The sequence below is a fragment of the Vigna radiata genome, chromosome 7 (assembly GCF_000741045.1).
Source record: "Vigna radiata var. radiata cultivar VC1973A chromosome 7, Vradiata_ver6, whole genome shotgun sequence".
NCBI classification, from domain to species: domain Eukaryota; kingdom Viridiplantae; phylum Streptophyta; class Magnoliopsida; order Fabales; family Fabaceae; genus Vigna; species Vigna radiata.
This window is the reverse complement of record NC_028357.1, coordinates 30,715,898-30,733,908: the sequence shown is the minus strand read 5'-3', so window position 1 is coordinate 30,733,908 and position 18,011 is coordinate 30,715,898. Positions and strand designations below refer to the sequence as shown.

Sequence of the window (18,011 nt, the reverse complement as noted above, 5' to 3'; positions counted from 1 at the left end):
TGATTCAGGTGTTACTGATCGTATGACTTGTGATCCTCATATATTTACTAATTTTTTTCCTAATTGTTTTAAAATCGTTATTATTAATGCCAATGGGGTCTCATCTCCTATTGAAAGTATATGTACTATATCCTTCTTACCCTCCCTATCGATTCTTGATGTTTTATTTGTTCCCATATTGAATTGTAATCTTATCTTCGCCGACAAGTTAACCAAATCACATTTTTGTGTGTTGCCTTGTTTTACCCAACCCATTGTCTTTTTTAGAATATCAATTCTAAGGAGAAGATTCTCAGTGGTAGAGAGAGTGAAAAACTGCATTATCTTGAAAATGTCTCACAACAGACCCATAAAAAAAGTGTTCGCTTGTCTTACGAATGATCGCATACAAGATAAAAACAAAAAGGAAATTTTACTATGGCATAGACAGTTGAAACATCTCTCTTTTGGTTATTTTAAAAAAAAAATATTTCCATCATTATTTTGTAAATACAATATTTTTTATTTTCTTTGTGAAACTTGTATTATGGCAAAACGTCATTGTGTTGTGTTTCCTTTAAGTAATTGAAAAATTGATTTTCCTTTTTCATTAATTCACACAGATGTTTAGGGCCCTACCCCCACATTCTACACATAATGGAAAAAAATGGTTTGTCAATTTTGTTGATGATTGTATTAGGATAACCTGAGTCTTTTTGCTTAAACATAAAAGTGATGTGTGTGATGTGGTTCATTCCTTCCATCATATGATTGTTACACAATGGAAGGGAATATTTTAAGACTGAATTAACAGAGTTTATGAACTCTAAGCATCAAACTACATGTCCTTATTCACCACAACAAAATGGAGTGGCTGAAAGAAAAAAATAAACATATATTAGAGGCGACAAGATCACTTTTGATTGATGGTAATATCTCATCTCATTTATGGGGTGAGGCTGTGAGCTCTGCCCTCTTCTAGTGTGCTTAACTTTCGAAGGTCTTTAGATATGTTATCTGATCATTGTATTCTTCCTTTCATAGTTTATTTACCCCCTCATGTTTTTGGATGTGTTATATATGTTCACTTACACCTACATCAACGTACAAAGCTTAAAGAACGAGTCATCAAATGTGTTTTTGTTGGGTATGGATCAACTAAAAAAGGTTATTGTGCTTACCATCCACCATCAAATAAATTTATATTTATATGGATGTGACATTTAATGAGCATAATTTTTTTTATGTTGATTCTACACTTTAGGGAGGCAATGAAAGTGAAATGCATAATCAAGATGTTAGTATGTTTGATATCTCAGATATAAAATTATATTGTGAAGATAAATTATCTTGCACGGTTCATGCTGCAAGAAGTGAGCCAATCCTAAATATGGACACTTGATCTTACCCTTGATAATACTAATTTAGATGAAACTGATCATGAAATTGAATCTTGTTCGCGTGAGACCAGCAGCACACCAAACATTGAGTCTACTACTGTTCAATATAATCTTCCACCTAGTTCTAACTATGGTCAACCTTTAGCTAAATATGAACCAGACCTCTAAGCAAATATCCCATTAGTAAATATGTGTCATCTCACAGGTTATCTCAGTCATATGCATCATTTGTATCTCAATTATCTTTAATTTTTATTCCTAGTAATATATAGCAAGTTTTAGCAGATCCTAGATTGACCAAAGCAATGGTTGATGAGACGACAACTTTAGAAAAAATAATACTTGGGATCTTGTGTCCTTACCAAGAGGGAAGAAAATTGTGGATTGTAAATGGGTATTGACAATTAAGCAAAAAGTTGATGGAACTATTGAAAGTTATAAAGCACAACTTGTGGCTAAAGGTTACACTTTGTCTTATGGTGTAGATTACCAATAAACGTTCGCACTAGTAGCCAAGCTCAACTCCGTGAAAATACTTATATCGCTAGCAGCAAATCAAGATTGACATATTCTACAATTTGATGTGAAAAATGTTTTTCTACATGGAGAACTTTTAGAAGAAATTTATATGGATTCTTCACCAGGTATGACAGATTCAATTGGAATGAAGGTGTGCAAATTAAAGAAGACTTTGTATGGATTAAAACAATCTCCAAGAGCATGGTTTGAAAGGTTTACCAAGTCTACAAAGGCTTTTGGCTATAAAGCAAGTAACTCTGATCACACTTTATTTTTGAAGAGAGGAAAAAGAAAAATTACAACTTTGATTAATATGTAGGTGACATGATTGTTACAAGAAATGATCAAGATGAGATTTCTAGTTTGCAACAATATTGTGCTTTTGAATTTGAGATGAATCAACTTGAAAACCTCAAATATTTTTTGGGTATTGAAGTAGCTAAATCAAAACATGGTATTTTTCTATGCCAAAGAAAATATATTATTGACTTATTATCAGAAAATGGGCTGCTTGGGAGTAAACCAATCGATACACCGATTGAACAAAATCATAAACTCTTTAATGGTTAAACTCAACAAGCACAGACAAAGGAAGATACCAAAGGCTGGTAGGAAAATTAATTTATTCATCCCATGCACGTCCATATATTACCTATGTAGTGAACATTCCAATTTATGCATGGCCAACAAAAGCTTCATATGGATATTGTTGAGAGGATTTTGAGAAATTTGAAGTTCGCTCCTAGAAAATTAATTTTGTTCTCAAGTTGTGAAAACTTAAAGGTAGGAAGGTATACTGATGTAGATTAGGCAAGTTCAAAAGATGACAGAAGATCTACCTCTGGATACTTTATTTTGTAGGAGGAAATCTTATAACTTGGAGGAGTAAAAAAAAACCTATAATAGCAAGATCTAATGTTGAAGCAGAATTCAGAGCCATGACTCTAGGTGTATATGAACTTTGTGGATTGAAAATGTGCTATCAGATTTGGGTTTTAAACCAAATGAAACTATGACTGTGCCAATATGTTAACTATAACAATTGCTCACAATTCTATGCAACATGATAAAACAAAGCATGTGGAGATTGATAAACAATTCATCAAAGAGAAACTTGAAGTTGAAATAATTTCTTTTCCCTTTGTAAGATCAAAAATGCAGTTAACTAATGTTCTCACCAAATGAGTGTCAAGTAGAGCTTTTAGTCAGTCTCTACTCAAGTTGGAATGTGTGATATCCATGCACCAATTTAAGTGGGGGTGTTAAGATATGTTAAATATTCTACTAACAAATATTAGACAATCAAATATTATGTTAGCTATAATTTAGGCATTATTATAATTTGAGTTGATGTCATTCCTTTAATAAATGGGGAATCATAAGACCCTTATATGTATATATATTGTACTATAATATTTGAAATAATATATTAGAATTATTCTTTAAACCTATTTATATCATTGTAGTGAATTACACAAACTAAAATGCACACTTTCCATTGATATTTGTTGTGGCGTTGGACGATGAGGAGTGGATGTTGGTTATGCTTTCAAAAATCGAGACAAATAGAGCTTAACTGGTCAGGGTGTCAAGCGCTACTTTGGCATTGTTGGGTGCTTACTTCGTAGTGAGCTGCAATTATTTATAATGTTGATCTTACCTGAGCATCGATGAGCGCTTATCTTTCAATGAGCTTTAGGGGTTCCCAATGTTGATCGCTGGTAGGGTACCAATAGGCGCTCACTTGATAATGAACTCCTCAATAGAGAGTGTTGTGCACCCTTCCAACATCGCAGGGTGGTAACATGTTTTGTATAGTATTTTGTATTTTTGCTACTTTCTTTACGATTGTGTCTACTATTTTGGTAATGCTAACTATGAATTAGGATGAATAATATGAATGGAGTGACGAGATAGTCATTCTTATGGTAAAAATACTATAATGAGTTGTAGAATTGTCAAAACGGGTAATCCGGTGCAATCCGGTCCGACCTACCATATGTTGGTCACTTAGTAAGCCAACCTAACCTGGCTCACTTATTATCGAGCTGAAAAAATTCAAACCCGACCCGACCCACCACGAATTAGTGGGTTAAGCGAGTTGGTTCACTAACTCACTTAATTATAAGTTTTTTTTTTTAAATAAAAAAATTATAATTTTTTTAATTCAAATCTAAATAAATTTCACTCTAAAATGATGTTAAACTCCAAAGACAATTCAAAATAAATAAAAAAATATTATACAATCCAAGTGTAATCTAAAAACAAGCGCAAAAGTCGAACAAATAAGTTTTGAATATTGATAATTTTTGTATCACTTGTGCATTTATAATATTAGAGTTTTTAATTGATAAATCTATAATATTTTTCTCGCTTGAAACATCTTTTTTTATCCCCATCTACAATATAATAAAAAAATGCTAACAAATAATATTGAAACACAAAATAATAAATAATTAAATTAAATTAGGTGAGTTGGTCAACCAACCCAGCTCACCACGGGTTCAACCCAGATGAGCCAGGTTGAAAACTAGTCTGCGTAAAAAATTTACATTTTTTTCCAACCCAACCCGGCTCAAACCCGTGGTGAGCCGGGTTGGCTCACGGGTTACAACCCATTTTGACAACACTAATGAGTTGGTTGTATATGGATATATCGATGACAAAGACTAATATGCTATCATGATGACTGTATTGTAATTGAATCCGTATAAATGAAAATAATTAGTTATGAGAGTTTAGGAAAGTTCACATATAGAGTGTTAACAGAAGTTAAACTCATGAGATATAAAATTTATCCTGCCATACTTTACGTGAGAAAGTCGAACATGTTATAATTATAGCTCTTGAGAAACACGAGTGATTGAGCAATAAAAGATGTATTGTCTCAGGATACTAATGAATATAGCATTCATCTAAAGGATGTGTATGTGAAAGCCTCGTGTTTGATGGTATGTTGTAAGAAATACAAATAGTTAATTTTTATGAATTTATATAATATTTATTTTTATTTAAAACTTATAAATTTTAAATATCTATAACTTATCTTTTGTGTTATATGTGTGATATTGTTATTTGTCTATCATGATAATGTATTTTATGCAAGTAAATGATAATGTAAGTGTTGGAAAGTAACAATTTTAAGGTTGGTTAAGAAGTTATATATAGACACAATAATGTGATATATTAATCTTTTCCTTGATCTTATTTTCAAATACACTTAAAATCATTATATTTGGAGATTATACATTATGTTATGAATTATATAAATAACCATGTAATTGTTTCTTAGTAGTATTTATAATTCTATATCTGGGTTGAAAAAAAAACAAGGATTAAGAGTTGGTATAAAATGATTAGAAGAAATATTTTAATCATGTAGTTATTGTTTCAAACATTAGAATCACTTAAAACCATTAAAAACTTAAAACTTTGTTTTAGTATGTTAAAGCAAGTTTTTAATAAATTAAAATCACCATCTTTATAAAGAATTTAAACTCTTATGTTTTAAGAAGAGTTAATGAATTTAAACTCCTATGTTTTAAGACGAGTTAATTGATTAAGTTAACAAATAAGTAAAGTTGACATGTTAAAACGAAATTTCTAAACACTTTCAAAAGAAATGGTTTGAAATCAATATAACTATCTTATTCCAAAATTATTCTACACGATCTCAAAAAAGTTTTTAAAATCCTTTGCACTGTTGAGAAAGAGACCAGACAAAACTCTAATTTTTTTAATTTTATAAAAATAAAAATCCAATTAAAACATGAGAATCTATTTGAAAATTCTGAAAAAAATAAGGACCTGAAACATTAAATCTAAAATTAATTATATACAATTTGTTCTCTCTTTTTTTCATTTTGTTATTAACATTTTTGTAATTTTGATTTTATACATAAAATTCAAAGCAACACGCAATTGAATGTTTTAATATAAATTTTACAAAAGTTTAAAATAATTCAATTAAACCTCGTTTAAATTATGTCTTTTAAAAATAGCACAAACATTTTGTTTTTCTACTGATTTTTTAAAGTAAAATAAACTTATTCAGTTATAATAAGATTTTATAATTGACTCACAAAAATAAGCACTTTCCTTAAAAGTCTTTCCTTTTCCAATTTAAGTTTAAAAAAACTCAACATCTACAAAATTGGAAGCAAAAGATAAAAGATACGATTTGCTATATGTTTATCATTATTGAACAAAAACATAATTTCCCATTCCTATTCTCTTTGCCACATTATTACCAGATCTTTAATTTTATCGATTTTTCACAATGATATTATAATGATTTGATATATTTTATTAATTCTTTAAAAACTATACTCAATTGATTTAAAACTCATTAATGTAGATGCTGTAATTAAAGTAAAATAATTAATACAATTAATTGAAAATATATTATTAAATCTTAATAATAAATATTTGTACTACACGTCTTCCTACAAGATTATAGGGAATCTAGACTTTAGAAAGAAAAAAAAAGATTATCTGAGATTTTAGAAAAGAAATGCTAGTCATATGATCTTATAATTAATTTTAGAATAATTAATTTGAATGCGATAATAACAGTTTTTAACCACAATGATACTGATTTAAATTTATAGAATGAAACAAAAACTTTTTAAATATAACGGCACCTAAAAAAACAAAAAGATTTAAATAAATAAATAAACAAATGATGAAAATGATTTTATTTTCCACAAAAATAAGAAAGAATTTTAAGTGGTATTGCAAGGTGCCTTGTTTAGTAAGAGAATGTAACTTTCATCACAAAAAAGAGTTCTTACAGAATGTGCTTTTGTTTCTTAAATTAAATATAAAAATCAGGGAAAATAGTAGTTGACTGCGAATGGAACAAGAAGGCTTTGTTCTTTCCCTGATTCGGCAACCGGCACCGTGGAAAATCGTAACAGTTAATCAGCCAAAGCGGTTCCATTCCGAGTTGTTGGACATTCCCGGGAATGTACCCTGAGATCGGCGCCGGAGTTTACCAGATTCCGATCCATCGTCTGAATCAGGTAAACATTATGTTCTCTTAACCACATCCATTTAAAGCGCGCGTTCTTATGGTAATTAGCTTCACGCCACTTCACTCCATGCATTATTCTCGATATTCACCTGATTCACTTCGTATTGGATGCTTAAAAAGGAAAGATTATCGGTTAGTAAGTATTGCTTGATTCTTCGCACGTAATTATTATTATTATTATTATTGTTGTTGTTGTTGTGGTTGTTATTAATTATTAATTTATCTTGTTTATTCCTTCAGGTGAAACAGGGATTAGAATTTGGTATTGGTGGTGCCATTCGTGAAAGCATTAAGGAATGAGATGAAGAAGGTCTTCCAACAAACTACTACTTTCATCCGGTTTCTAGAGTCGTTATGGCGTTGCTCTGGGAACAAAAGTATTTGGCGAAGATTCTTTGTTCTGGTGGCTATTTTGACTGTATCTGCTTTTGCGTTTCAGACGCTTGTGCATACATATTTAGTTATACCTGACAGACCCTTTGGTTCTGATCACCGAAATGATTATTCATTTTTCCAATCCTCTAGTAGTTCCCTACAATCCGGGGAATCTCTCAAAGGGGGGACACCTCAAAAGGTTCACCTCACTCGTACTAACTCCTTTATTTCACCTGATGAGTCTAACAAGTTAATGGAATCATTCTCAGTTGAGCAAGAGAATACAAAACTAGAAGCCCGAGTTCAAAAGAAGACTTCTGGAACTGCAAATAAAAAGGACAGAAATCTCGCTGATGTGACGAAAGGTGCAATGTCTTTATCCCCTCAAAGGCATGTTCCTCCTAAGCAGGTACAAGTTGATGAGACTGAAAACTGACTTTTTGATTTTAAAGTATGATGAGGAGAGAAACCACCAATAATTTTCTCAATGTATATGTATATATATGTATATATTTCAGAAACACATATGGCTGTTGCCACCTAACGAGGCCCTTGTCCTAGCAAAGAGGGAGATCGATCATGCCCCTTCAGTTAATGAAGATCCTGATCTTTATGCTCCTATTTTTAGGAATATTTCTGTTTTCAAAAGGTACTTAGATTTTTTTTTACTATGCAGACTTATTCACCTTCTTGTTACTCAGTTATGTCATGAATTGCTGATGTTGTCCATTGATTTATCTGAATTTCTCAAGATGATTGAATAGAGATGGAAAATGTGCTCTAAAGTGAAGAAGGGTTTTTACAACCTTAATTTAATCCAAAGTGCTTTATTATATTAACTCATTAAATGATTTCAGGCAGATACACCTAAGACAGATTGCAATACTTGCTTGAACAAATATTGTTTAGCAAAATAAGCTTTTACAATATAGAAAATAGATGTTGTTGTTGTTAAACTGTGAGAATGTAATCCAATTCCTTCAGCATAGTTTTCTCTTCTACATTTTGAGGGAGACACCTTCCTTATTCCGTTTAAAAATCCTTAAATTTGACACTTTCTATAGATGCCATACAAAACTGTTAATTAAATTATTCCACGAAAGCAAAAAAAAAAAAAAGGAAACTACTAGTCTTGTATAAAATCTTCTTCTGCATACCACCTGTCTGTGTTAGGGAACTGCTTGACTTAAGAGTGTTTCCATTTATTGTTTTTCATGACAGATGGATGTTTCCTGCACCCAAACACTAGTGTGGTTTTTGTTTGAATGAATTGTAATTCTTGTTGGCTCATTCTCAACACAATTCATGTGTCTAATGTGGGTTGGGGTTGAAGCAAGAAATTCCTGCTTTCTTGTTTTGTACTGTGAACAAATGCATATGTTAAATTCCCAAAAACTAGTGAGATACAGATTTAATCTTCAACTGATAAAAGGTTGAACCATTTTTTGAGAGAAGGGTTGAAGAGTCATTACACATAATCTAAGACAACTCTGAGCTTCAAAATGGTTGGGCTTGATTTCCTTTTGATTTGACCTGTTTTTTGAAATTTGGGTTGCCTTTTCATTTTTCAAAGACTACTCTGATGATATTCTAGCCAAATGTCTCGTTTTTTTTCACAGTGAGCAGTTATTTTTTTTTTTTTACATTATTGTGGATGGAAATATGTCCTAGTGATGATCAACTTTCCGAATCAAATTGTTGGGGACAATTTTTGTTATAGTGGGCAATACTGACAGGTTAAGTTTCTGAAGAAAAAAGAGAAAAAAATGGTGTGCTTTGTAATCACTCATAAATGTCGTTGATGTTTTGTTTATGTTTGACAATGTTAACAAGAAAGAAGAGAAATTGTGATTTATAACCATACAAAACATAGTTCTTTTCATGTTTCTTAAATAGTGGTCTTGTGTAGTTTGATTATGTTTTCAATAATTTGATTACATTTGGAATATGTTTTAAGTAGAAAAATAAATTGTAATATTGCTTTTGTAATAGAACGATGAGTTACAAGATAAAAGACATTACAGATGTCCTTAAAATATAAGATGAAGCTCATAAGCCAAAGGCTACATGGGATTTTATGACAATAGAGCATTTTAAGCAAGCATGCTTAGATGAAGTTTTAAAGGAGAACGCAATACAGTCTGTCTTTCAAGAAACGGTGTAAAACTGTTATATTCCAATTTAATATGAAAAGTTGAAGGACATTTGACAAGGATTAGTTGAAAAATAAATGGGATAACTTTAAGAAAGAATGAGAGACGTATTAGGATTGGGTAGCGTGAATAATGTTGTATATGCTCTAAATGAATGTTGTAAAGAAAAGCTGTTGGTAGATTATATCAACATGCAGGAAATTCCTCCCCAGGTATGATGGCAAATTGGCAATACCCATAAAGGACTTCGTTTTAATTATGAATTAATCACATTATCAAGGATGTAGTAAATGGAAAATTTGAGTGGTCACTTTTTTATGGGTATTGCCAAACCCAAATGACATAGATGAAAATTATGACTGTGAAGGATGCTGCTATCCATGATATGAGAATGGTTGTATAAATCTAGATGAAGGTATACGTAATTATAAGTAATCTTTAGGCGGGTTAATAGTGCTAGTGCTTGAAAAAGTGTTCAGACTTGACCGAAACTCTGACATTTTAGTACCTGGTCATGAGATTTCAATTACTGATTGAGACAAAATAAAATGAAGGAGGTTTATTGAAAATGTTAGGGTTATGTGGATATACTTGAGTGGACTGGTTATGAGATTTCAATTACTGATTGAGACAATAAAATGAAGGAGGTTTATTGAAAATGTTAGGGTTATGTGGATATACTTGAGTGGATGTTACCTATTTTTCCATCAATTATAGGAGGACTGAAAATGTGGAGAATTCAGCAAAGCCATGTATTAACAGCCATGTCTTCAACTACCATTTCTTGTAAACCCCCTGTACATAGCTTATAAAATCTTGGTCTAACAAAATTACGTGAAGAGTTATAAAAGGCAAGCGCAAGGATATGAAACTTGACATGCAGCCAAGGACATTATAGTATCTAAAGTAGAGCACACTGTACAGCGGATTGCTCATATAGAAGAGGAGTTGTAGATGTCATATGTTCTCTAACAATAAGAAATTAAACAGCTACAGTTAATGCTTGCATTTTCCAAGTGGGATTTTTTTTTTTTTATGTAAATACAATTTATCAACACAAACCAAAGGAGTATAGAACTTACAGCTTCACATCAAAAACATTGTATCAATTATTTTTCTCCCTATCATTCATCTAGTTCGTCTATATTATTTTGCACCATGTCCTCCCAAACATATCTCTTTGTCACACAACTTGTCTTATATTTCTCATTTTTTCTTAAGTATATCCCACTTATTTTTTTTCAGCTTATATTACCTTTCACATTCTCCATGAAATTGGAATATAGCAGCTTCCTCCCTTTCTATGAGAGAGTGGTTCCATAATGTTCTCCTTTATAGACTTCACCCAAGCATGTTTGGATAAAATGCTCAATTGTCTTTAAATCCCATTTGTCTTTGCTTATGAACGTTATTATTTATTGAAGGGGTATCTACAATGCCTTTTTTTCTCGTTGTTTTCTGCTTTTCTATTATAATAGAAATGCCATAATTTATATTTTCACTTCAAACATATTATAAATAACCACACGTTAAAAGTGTAATTGAATATGAAGACCAATATTTCAAAAACAGATAAAAGAATAATGTTTTGTATGGTTGTAAATCACAATTCATTTATTTTTCAAGTTTGCTAACATTAACCAGGACATCAACAAAATTTGAGTAATTACTAATTACAAAGCAAACATTTTTTTTACTTCTAAAAAACGTAAGGAAAGATGATTTGTAATTACAAAAAATCTCTATTTTAATTTATAATTGAAAAAAAAAAGGTTTCCCCAAGCATTTGATTAGGATTCGTAGGATTTCTCGCTGCCAACAATTTGATTGGCTACTCAATGTAATAAAACTGTTGAGAACCATGGCATAGAAGAAAAAATTGGTGACAAATTCGAGAGAAATGTAAAATTGTCAGTTATAGATTGAGCACAGGTGTTCTTAACACAGAAAACATTTGTGTGCCTTAGTTACGAGGTAAAAAAGTAATCAACTAGTAACTAACTACTAACAAACTAATAACTAATTCCTAACTAATTATATCTCTATAATTTCCCTGCATGCTAGAAGTGCAAATTAGCTTTTAGAGTTTGGGATCAACAATACCATACATCCTAACAAGAAGAATTGTAATGAAATTGTCTAATGAAAAATGAACAGAAGATCATTGTAAATGAATCATTTGAAAATTAACCATTTGAGATGGGTCAACTTGCCACCACGCACATCAGTAAAAAGCTCCTTCAAATTGGGCTTTATAGATCTCCAAAGAACAATGTAAATTTGGGGAATAAAGCTTGGCTACCAAACTCAAGTACACTGTAAGGCTTAACTAGGCAGAAGCATAAAAACAAGGATCAATGCCTAACCAGAAACAGACTAAAAAACTTAAATCTAAGCTCAGCTTGATGTTTCTGCAATGTATTGAAACCATAGATAGAAAGAAAAGTATACAAAGCATAAATTCATCACAGATTCTGAAGACTGTGGTAACTAGGCTTTGACTTTAGAGTTAGAATACTAGATCAACTACCTTGTCAAAGAAACACTAACCCTACTTTTTATCACAATCGTAGTTAATAATTATAAATCCTTTGAAATTAGAAGTTTGAGAGGTGATTTTAGGTAACATTAATGACTATACTCAACTCTAATTGTCTAGTAAATATTTTGGTTGACCATGTCTAAAATTTTAATATCTTTTAAAGCAGGTTTAAACTCTTGAATTCTGTTAGGACTATTTCCACGAAGTTTGCTATCTTTAAGTGAAGATTGAATGAATACTTGGACAACTAGTTTAGAAATTTGATGGCTGTGACTTGTGTTTGGGTAATTTTCTGATGGTATCATGCATATGCAAATGGATATTGCTTCTTTATATACAAGAAAATAATCCCTTTACCTGGTAAAATAAGCATTTGGTACTATGATCTTCACAACTCTTCGTTATCAAAATTACATGAAGCTCGGTAATTGTTGATGATTGGATTATGTCTTTGGTTGTACTGTACCTTTGGTATGTGAAAAGCATCATCTGTATCGAAAACCATCTTGAAACAATATTGTGTCTCAACTTCAGGAGCTATGAATTGATGGAAATGACTCTTAAAGTATATATATACCGTGATGGATCAAGGCCTATTTTTCACAAACCACCCCTTAAGGGAATTTATGCTTCTGAAGGATGGTTTATGAAGTTAATGGAGGAAAATAAGCAATTTGTCACCAGGGATCCTGAAAAGGCTCACTTATTTTACCTTCCATACAGTGCACGCCAAATGGGATTGACACTCTATGTGGCTGGGTCACATGATTTAAAGCCATTATCAAATTTTCTTAGGGACTATGTGAACATGATTGCTGCAAAGTATCCCTTTTGGAATCGCACACATGGGTCGGACCATTTCCTGGTTGCTTGCCATGACTGGGTATGGGGATTGTATCTGTTTTCAGTTGAATTGATAGATTTTGGTAATTTGATTTTACTAACTTGATAGCTGCTCAAGAGTATTAGTATTTATAATTCGAATATTTCTATGTCTTCATCCTTTACTTTGATTTAATAGAAAAGTGAAAATGAAATTCTTTAGCAAAATTAACTTTGAAGTATCTTCGATGAAAAAAAGGATGTATGCATATATTGGATGGTGGTGATAATGATAAATAGATAGAATTATAACTACGGTATGAAAGATTTAGCTAGTATGAGTGCACAGCATGACAATTTCAATTGTACGTGTGTTTTACATGGCTGACGAACAGTTTTTTTTCTCAATGTTTCCACCTATTTATTATAATTTAATCTACATTTCCTCCTTAATGGCTTTTTAATAAAAAAAAAATCGAAGCAAACATTCGTACCGGATGCCTTAACCAGCTATTTTTTTGCATTCTTCCTGCAGTTGGTCAAATTCCTTGTAGATATTCCAATTACCCTAAAACAATATATCTTCTTTTTTAATATTATTCTGTCACTTGAAACATATAATAATGCACGTTTCGAACATGACAGTCTGCATCTTATGTCTTTATTCCCGGAAGTTTTAGAAAGATATCTCTTTATATGCATATACCCAGGAATGTTATTGGTGATTTCAAACAAATTATGCACTGAAAAAGTGGCATGCATAGCCGGCAGCTAATTTGTGATCAACAGCATATTGACTGAGTTCAGTTTTTCATGGAGAGATTGCTATTTTATATATGTGTATGTATGTATGTATATCTCTTTTGCAATATAGTCTATTCAGCATTGTCCTTGCTTGAGAGCTGATCAATTTCATTTTACTGCGTTAAAGTTACTGGCTTTTTTGATGTCGTCTTTTCAAAACTGTATTTGCAGGGTCCTTACACTGTAACTGGACACAATGAGCTAGCAAAAAACGCCATAAAAGCTCTATGTAATGCTGATTTGTCTGAAAGAATTTTTGTTGAAGGAAGAGATGTTTCCCTACCAGAAACTACCATAAGGGTACCAAGAAAACCTCTTAGAAATCTTGGTGGGAACAGAGCATCACTACGTCCAATCCTTGCTTTCTTTGCTGGAAGCATGCATGGTAGAGTGCGCCCTACTCTCCTTAAGTATTGGGGGATTGGAAACGATGAAGACATGAAAATCTACAAGCGTTTACCTCTAAGAGTTTCCCAAAAGATGTCTTATATTCAACACATGAAATCAAGTAAATATTGTGTATGTCCAATGGGCTTTGAAGTTAATAGCCCTAGGATCGTTGAAGCCATATATTATGAGTGTGTTCCTGTTATCATTGCAGATAACTTTGTCCTTCCTTTTAATGAAGTTCTGGAATGGAGTGCATTTTCTGTGTTGGTGGCCGAGAAGGATATTCCCAGGCTGAAGGAAATTTTATTGTCCATCCCCATAAGAAAATATCTTACCATGCAAAATAATGTGAAGATGGTACAGAAACATTTCCTTTGGAATCCCAGACCAATAAAATATGATCTGTTTCACATGATTTTGCATTCAATATGGTTCAACAAGCTGAGCCAGATTCAAACTTAGCAAATATGGAAGTCATTTTGGTTAGAGTTGTTTAATTTGATTACACAAATATTGTTCGGATGAAGTCCTATAGATGGTATAATGCAGCACTTCAACAGCCTTTTGTTTCTTATGGACGGGGTTGTTCCTGTATAAAAGCATTGATTCATTTAATGTATTAATTGGGTCGAACTATAGTAGATGTTTGATTATGAGCTAGGTACATGTTTGATTATGAGCTAGGTACATGTTTGATGGTATGATTAGTTCACGGGAAGTGGAGGGTTGGTGAGGAGAGACAGGACAGACTTTTTAATTTTATGTTTAGTAAAAAAAAAAAAAAAATTAGAGAACGTGGAAAGGAAAATATAAATGGGAGCTAAAACTCCTTTTCTTATTTAAGCCCCTTTTCTAATACTGGTATGATTTAGATAGGAGATAGAGTAGTTTATAATTTGATATTCAAGTTGTCTTGATAATTTATCTTTTTATGATTATTACTCAAGTATGAAACCAAAATGAATGTAAAGTGCATAGAGCCAACATTGACACATTTATTTGAGTCTTATATTCGTTTCATTTTTCTTGTGCTGATAAACAATGCAGTGCATGTTTGGGATAGAGCTACGTTAATCGTAACTATTGTAAAAGTAATAAGAATGTTGCTTCTCTTGAGATGTATTGGAAATTGGAATTTTCCCATTCAAACGGAAATTTAAAAATGCCAATGAGTTCCATTATAATTCTTTTACTAAGGGAGTTATGACCGATGCAAGGATAAGTACTTCGGAGGTTACACAACAAGTTTCACCATTAAAACTCGTGTTATGTTAGATAAATTTCTTTGAAATTTGACATTGATTAGGAATAAAACTAAATTATAATATGTAAAAAGATACAAGTTTTATATTACAAGTTTATTTTGTAAAATTGGATTAAAATTTACTTTTTAAAATATATAAAAATCATAGTAGAGTTTATCTTATTAAAGTATGTTGTTTATTGTATTCATTGTTTCATTTGTTATTAGATTATTACATATACCTTCTTAAGTGCAAATTTAATTTTACAGACTAATTTTGTAAAATTAAATTAAATTTAAAATTTATTTTTTCATCAAAATTGTGAAAAAAGATTATTCTTTTTCTTCCATAACATAATTAGGATGCCAAGACGTGCTTCATCATTAATGTCCTAAAGAGATATTGCAATAGAAATCATTCATAGACAGTAATCCATCATTTAAACCTTTAAAATCTCTCTCCTTATGTCCACCACACACACAAAAAAAAAAAGTTATTAACATCTAAGTTTTCGAAGTGGTCCATAGTGGCCCAGCTAGTTTTTATAGACTGAGATTCACTACGGCAATGTTGCATGTGCAAATGTTAATGACACACTTATTCTATCGTAATTATTATTCATTTTATTTATTTATTTATATTATTATTATTTATTTTATTATTTTAGTGGCGGTGAACAGACTATGCACGTATACACTCACATGTGACAAGAAAATGTTATCTGCTTTCGAAAATTTTGAGCCGAATAAGAGGTTACACGGAAATCTGAACTGTGATCTATTTTAGGTATCATCTCTCTACTATTTTATGCATACTTTGGTATTCTTCCTTCAAACCATTTTTCATCCACAAATATTAATTATTTTCAAATCATTTTCTCTGAACTGCCATTTCATTCTGAAATTTTAGTACTATAATACATTATTTACTTAACTAATTAAAAAATGTAAACGTCTATAACTTTTAAGACAAATATTATAAAAGTCAATAAATTTATTATAAATAAAAAGGTATAGTTAAATGACAGTTTATCTTATATATAATACAAATATTATTTGCGCATTTTATCAGTTGGACCACCAAAGAGTATCATCACTTAGAAGTAGAAATTAAAAATAGTTTATAAATACTTTTTTTCTTCTAATTTATGGAAATATTTAAATGGACCAAAATCTCACTAGTTTATAAATACTTATTTTTTATAATTTAAACATTCAATATAAGAGCTAAGAAAATTTTCTTTTAGAACTGGTAACGTAGTTTAAGTAATTATACTTATATATTTTAATCTTAAAAGTTTAAAGTATAAATAGAATGTTTATAAAACAAGTTTGATTATTTTAAGTCACAGTAATTGTAAAAATTGTTTTTTTAGAACTTTCATTTCTTTATAAGTTTTTCACCTATTAGGTCATTTGTGTGAAGATCAAAGAATACAAAAATGATAACTGCGACATGATCTTCAAGTTTGTCCAATCATTTTCTGAAAAAGAATAAGTTAGTTTTTACTATTTTTTTTTAATTTTCACGTTTTTCAATGCATGTGAACAATTTTTTACTACATGTGTTACATGAGTCTTCTTTTAGGTTCTCTGTCGATTAATGATTCTAATTGCGTATCCTAATCATGATCCCGTGATTTATAGGTGGAGACAGAGTTCTTTGAGGTGATGGATCAATTTTAGGTTCTTTAGAATTGTTAGATCGTTTAACAGGTAAATGAAGTTAACTACCACTTTTTGTTGTTGTTGATGCTTTGATAAACTATTATGCATGTTAAATTTCATTTGGGATTAGTAGTCTGGTATGGGAAGTTCTTGTGTGATTGCTTATTGTATGAGTTCTTGTTTTAATGGTCTATGAATGATTTAAAGTGTTATTTTAGTTTATTGAATCAATACTGAAATTTATTCTAGTTATTATGATATGTTGTTTGAATTGTTTGATTTGGTTGAAATTGATGTCGAATTGTGATTTGGTAATATATTATAATGTTGATTAGAAATTGGTCTAGAATTGGTGGTTTGATAAGTGAAATTCTATGGGGATTGTTCTTGGAGAAAGTTTAATGTTAAGAGTATGTGTTTATATCATTCAAGACTTGGTTAGCTGAAATATGGTATTTTGATATGTTAAGTTTGTTTGGACTGTGGTGGTTGTTGGTTTGATCTGATGTACTGAGTCACTAGGCAATTAAACAAATCAGTATTCAATATTATGTTTAAACATGTTTTCAAATCAACTATAGTGTCAAGAATACCAATTTGGTTATTAGGATAGGTCTCAAGTGCAATCTAATCAAGATTTGAAGTTTCTGGTTTCTGATGTGGTGCTGAGGGCCATTGATATAATGTTGAGTGTTGGTCTTCCAATGGCATAGGTTTTGGTCTCTAAACATGTGATGTTGAGCGATGATTTTTTACCGTTGAGCACAAAGCGGAGAGCCTTTGTTTGGTCTTTAAAGGCAGGACGTTGGGCAGTGGTCCTGTACCTTTGAGCGTGCTGTTAACTCATTGGTTCGGCAAGTGTACCAAATCGTTCAAGTAATAAAACTGGTAAGACCAGGTATCGTTTTCCCAAGAGACTTGTGCAACACATGACAATTCTTCCTTTCATAACTCAATTAGACATCAAAGTGCACAAAAACACAAGAAACTCTTTTTGGTATTTTTATAAAACAGTTGGTGTGCAAGGAATTTAACATAGTGTATTTACAATTTGTCAAGACTAGAGTTCATCCACTTCATT

At 31.2% G+C, this 18,011-nt stretch overlaps 1 protein-coding gene across 2 annotated transcripts; it reads left to right on the top strand.

Annotated features, from left to right (window-relative positions):
- Positions 1 to 6,651: 6,651 nt before the first annotated feature.
- On the top strand, positions 6,652 to 14,657 carry LOC106769334 (probable glycosyltransferase At5g25310). 2 transcript variants are annotated; one of them, XM_014654920.2, is made up of 5 exons: positions 6,652 to 6,922; positions 7,174 to 7,717; positions 7,827 to 7,957; positions 12,538 to 12,886; positions 13,801 to 14,657. In XM_014654920.2, exons 2-5 carry the CDS (start codon positions 7,235 to 7,237, stop codon positions 14,479 to 14,481), a joined length of 1,644 nt encoding a protein of 547 aa, XP_014510406.1. In that variant the 5' UTR covers positions 6,652 to 6,922; positions 7,174 to 7,234; the 3' UTR covers positions 14,482 to 14,657. The 2 variants fall into 2 exon arrangements, with proteins under 2 accessions (XP_014510406.1, XP_014510407.1); XM_014654921.2 differs by lacking the exon at positions 6,652 to 6,922 and adding an exon at positions 6,931 to 7,065.
- Positions 14,658 to 18,011: the final 3,354 nt, after the last annotated feature.

What these genes read in the sequence shown, in the direction of transcription:
- LOC106769334 (XM_014654920.2), top strand. Translation starts at nt 7,235, where the DNA reads ATGAAGAAGGTCTTCCAACAAACTACTACTTTCATCCGGTTTCTAGAG. An exon ending in AATATTTCTGTTTTCAAAAG is followed by an intron (nt 7,958 to 12,537) that starts GTACTTAGATTT and finishes TCTCAACTTCAG; the next exon opens with GAGCTATGAATTGATGGAAA. An exon ending in TGGTTGCTTGCCATGACTGG is followed by an intron (nt 12,887 to 13,800) that starts GTATGGGGATTG and finishes CTGTATTTGCAG; the next exon opens with GGTCCTTACACTGTAACTGG.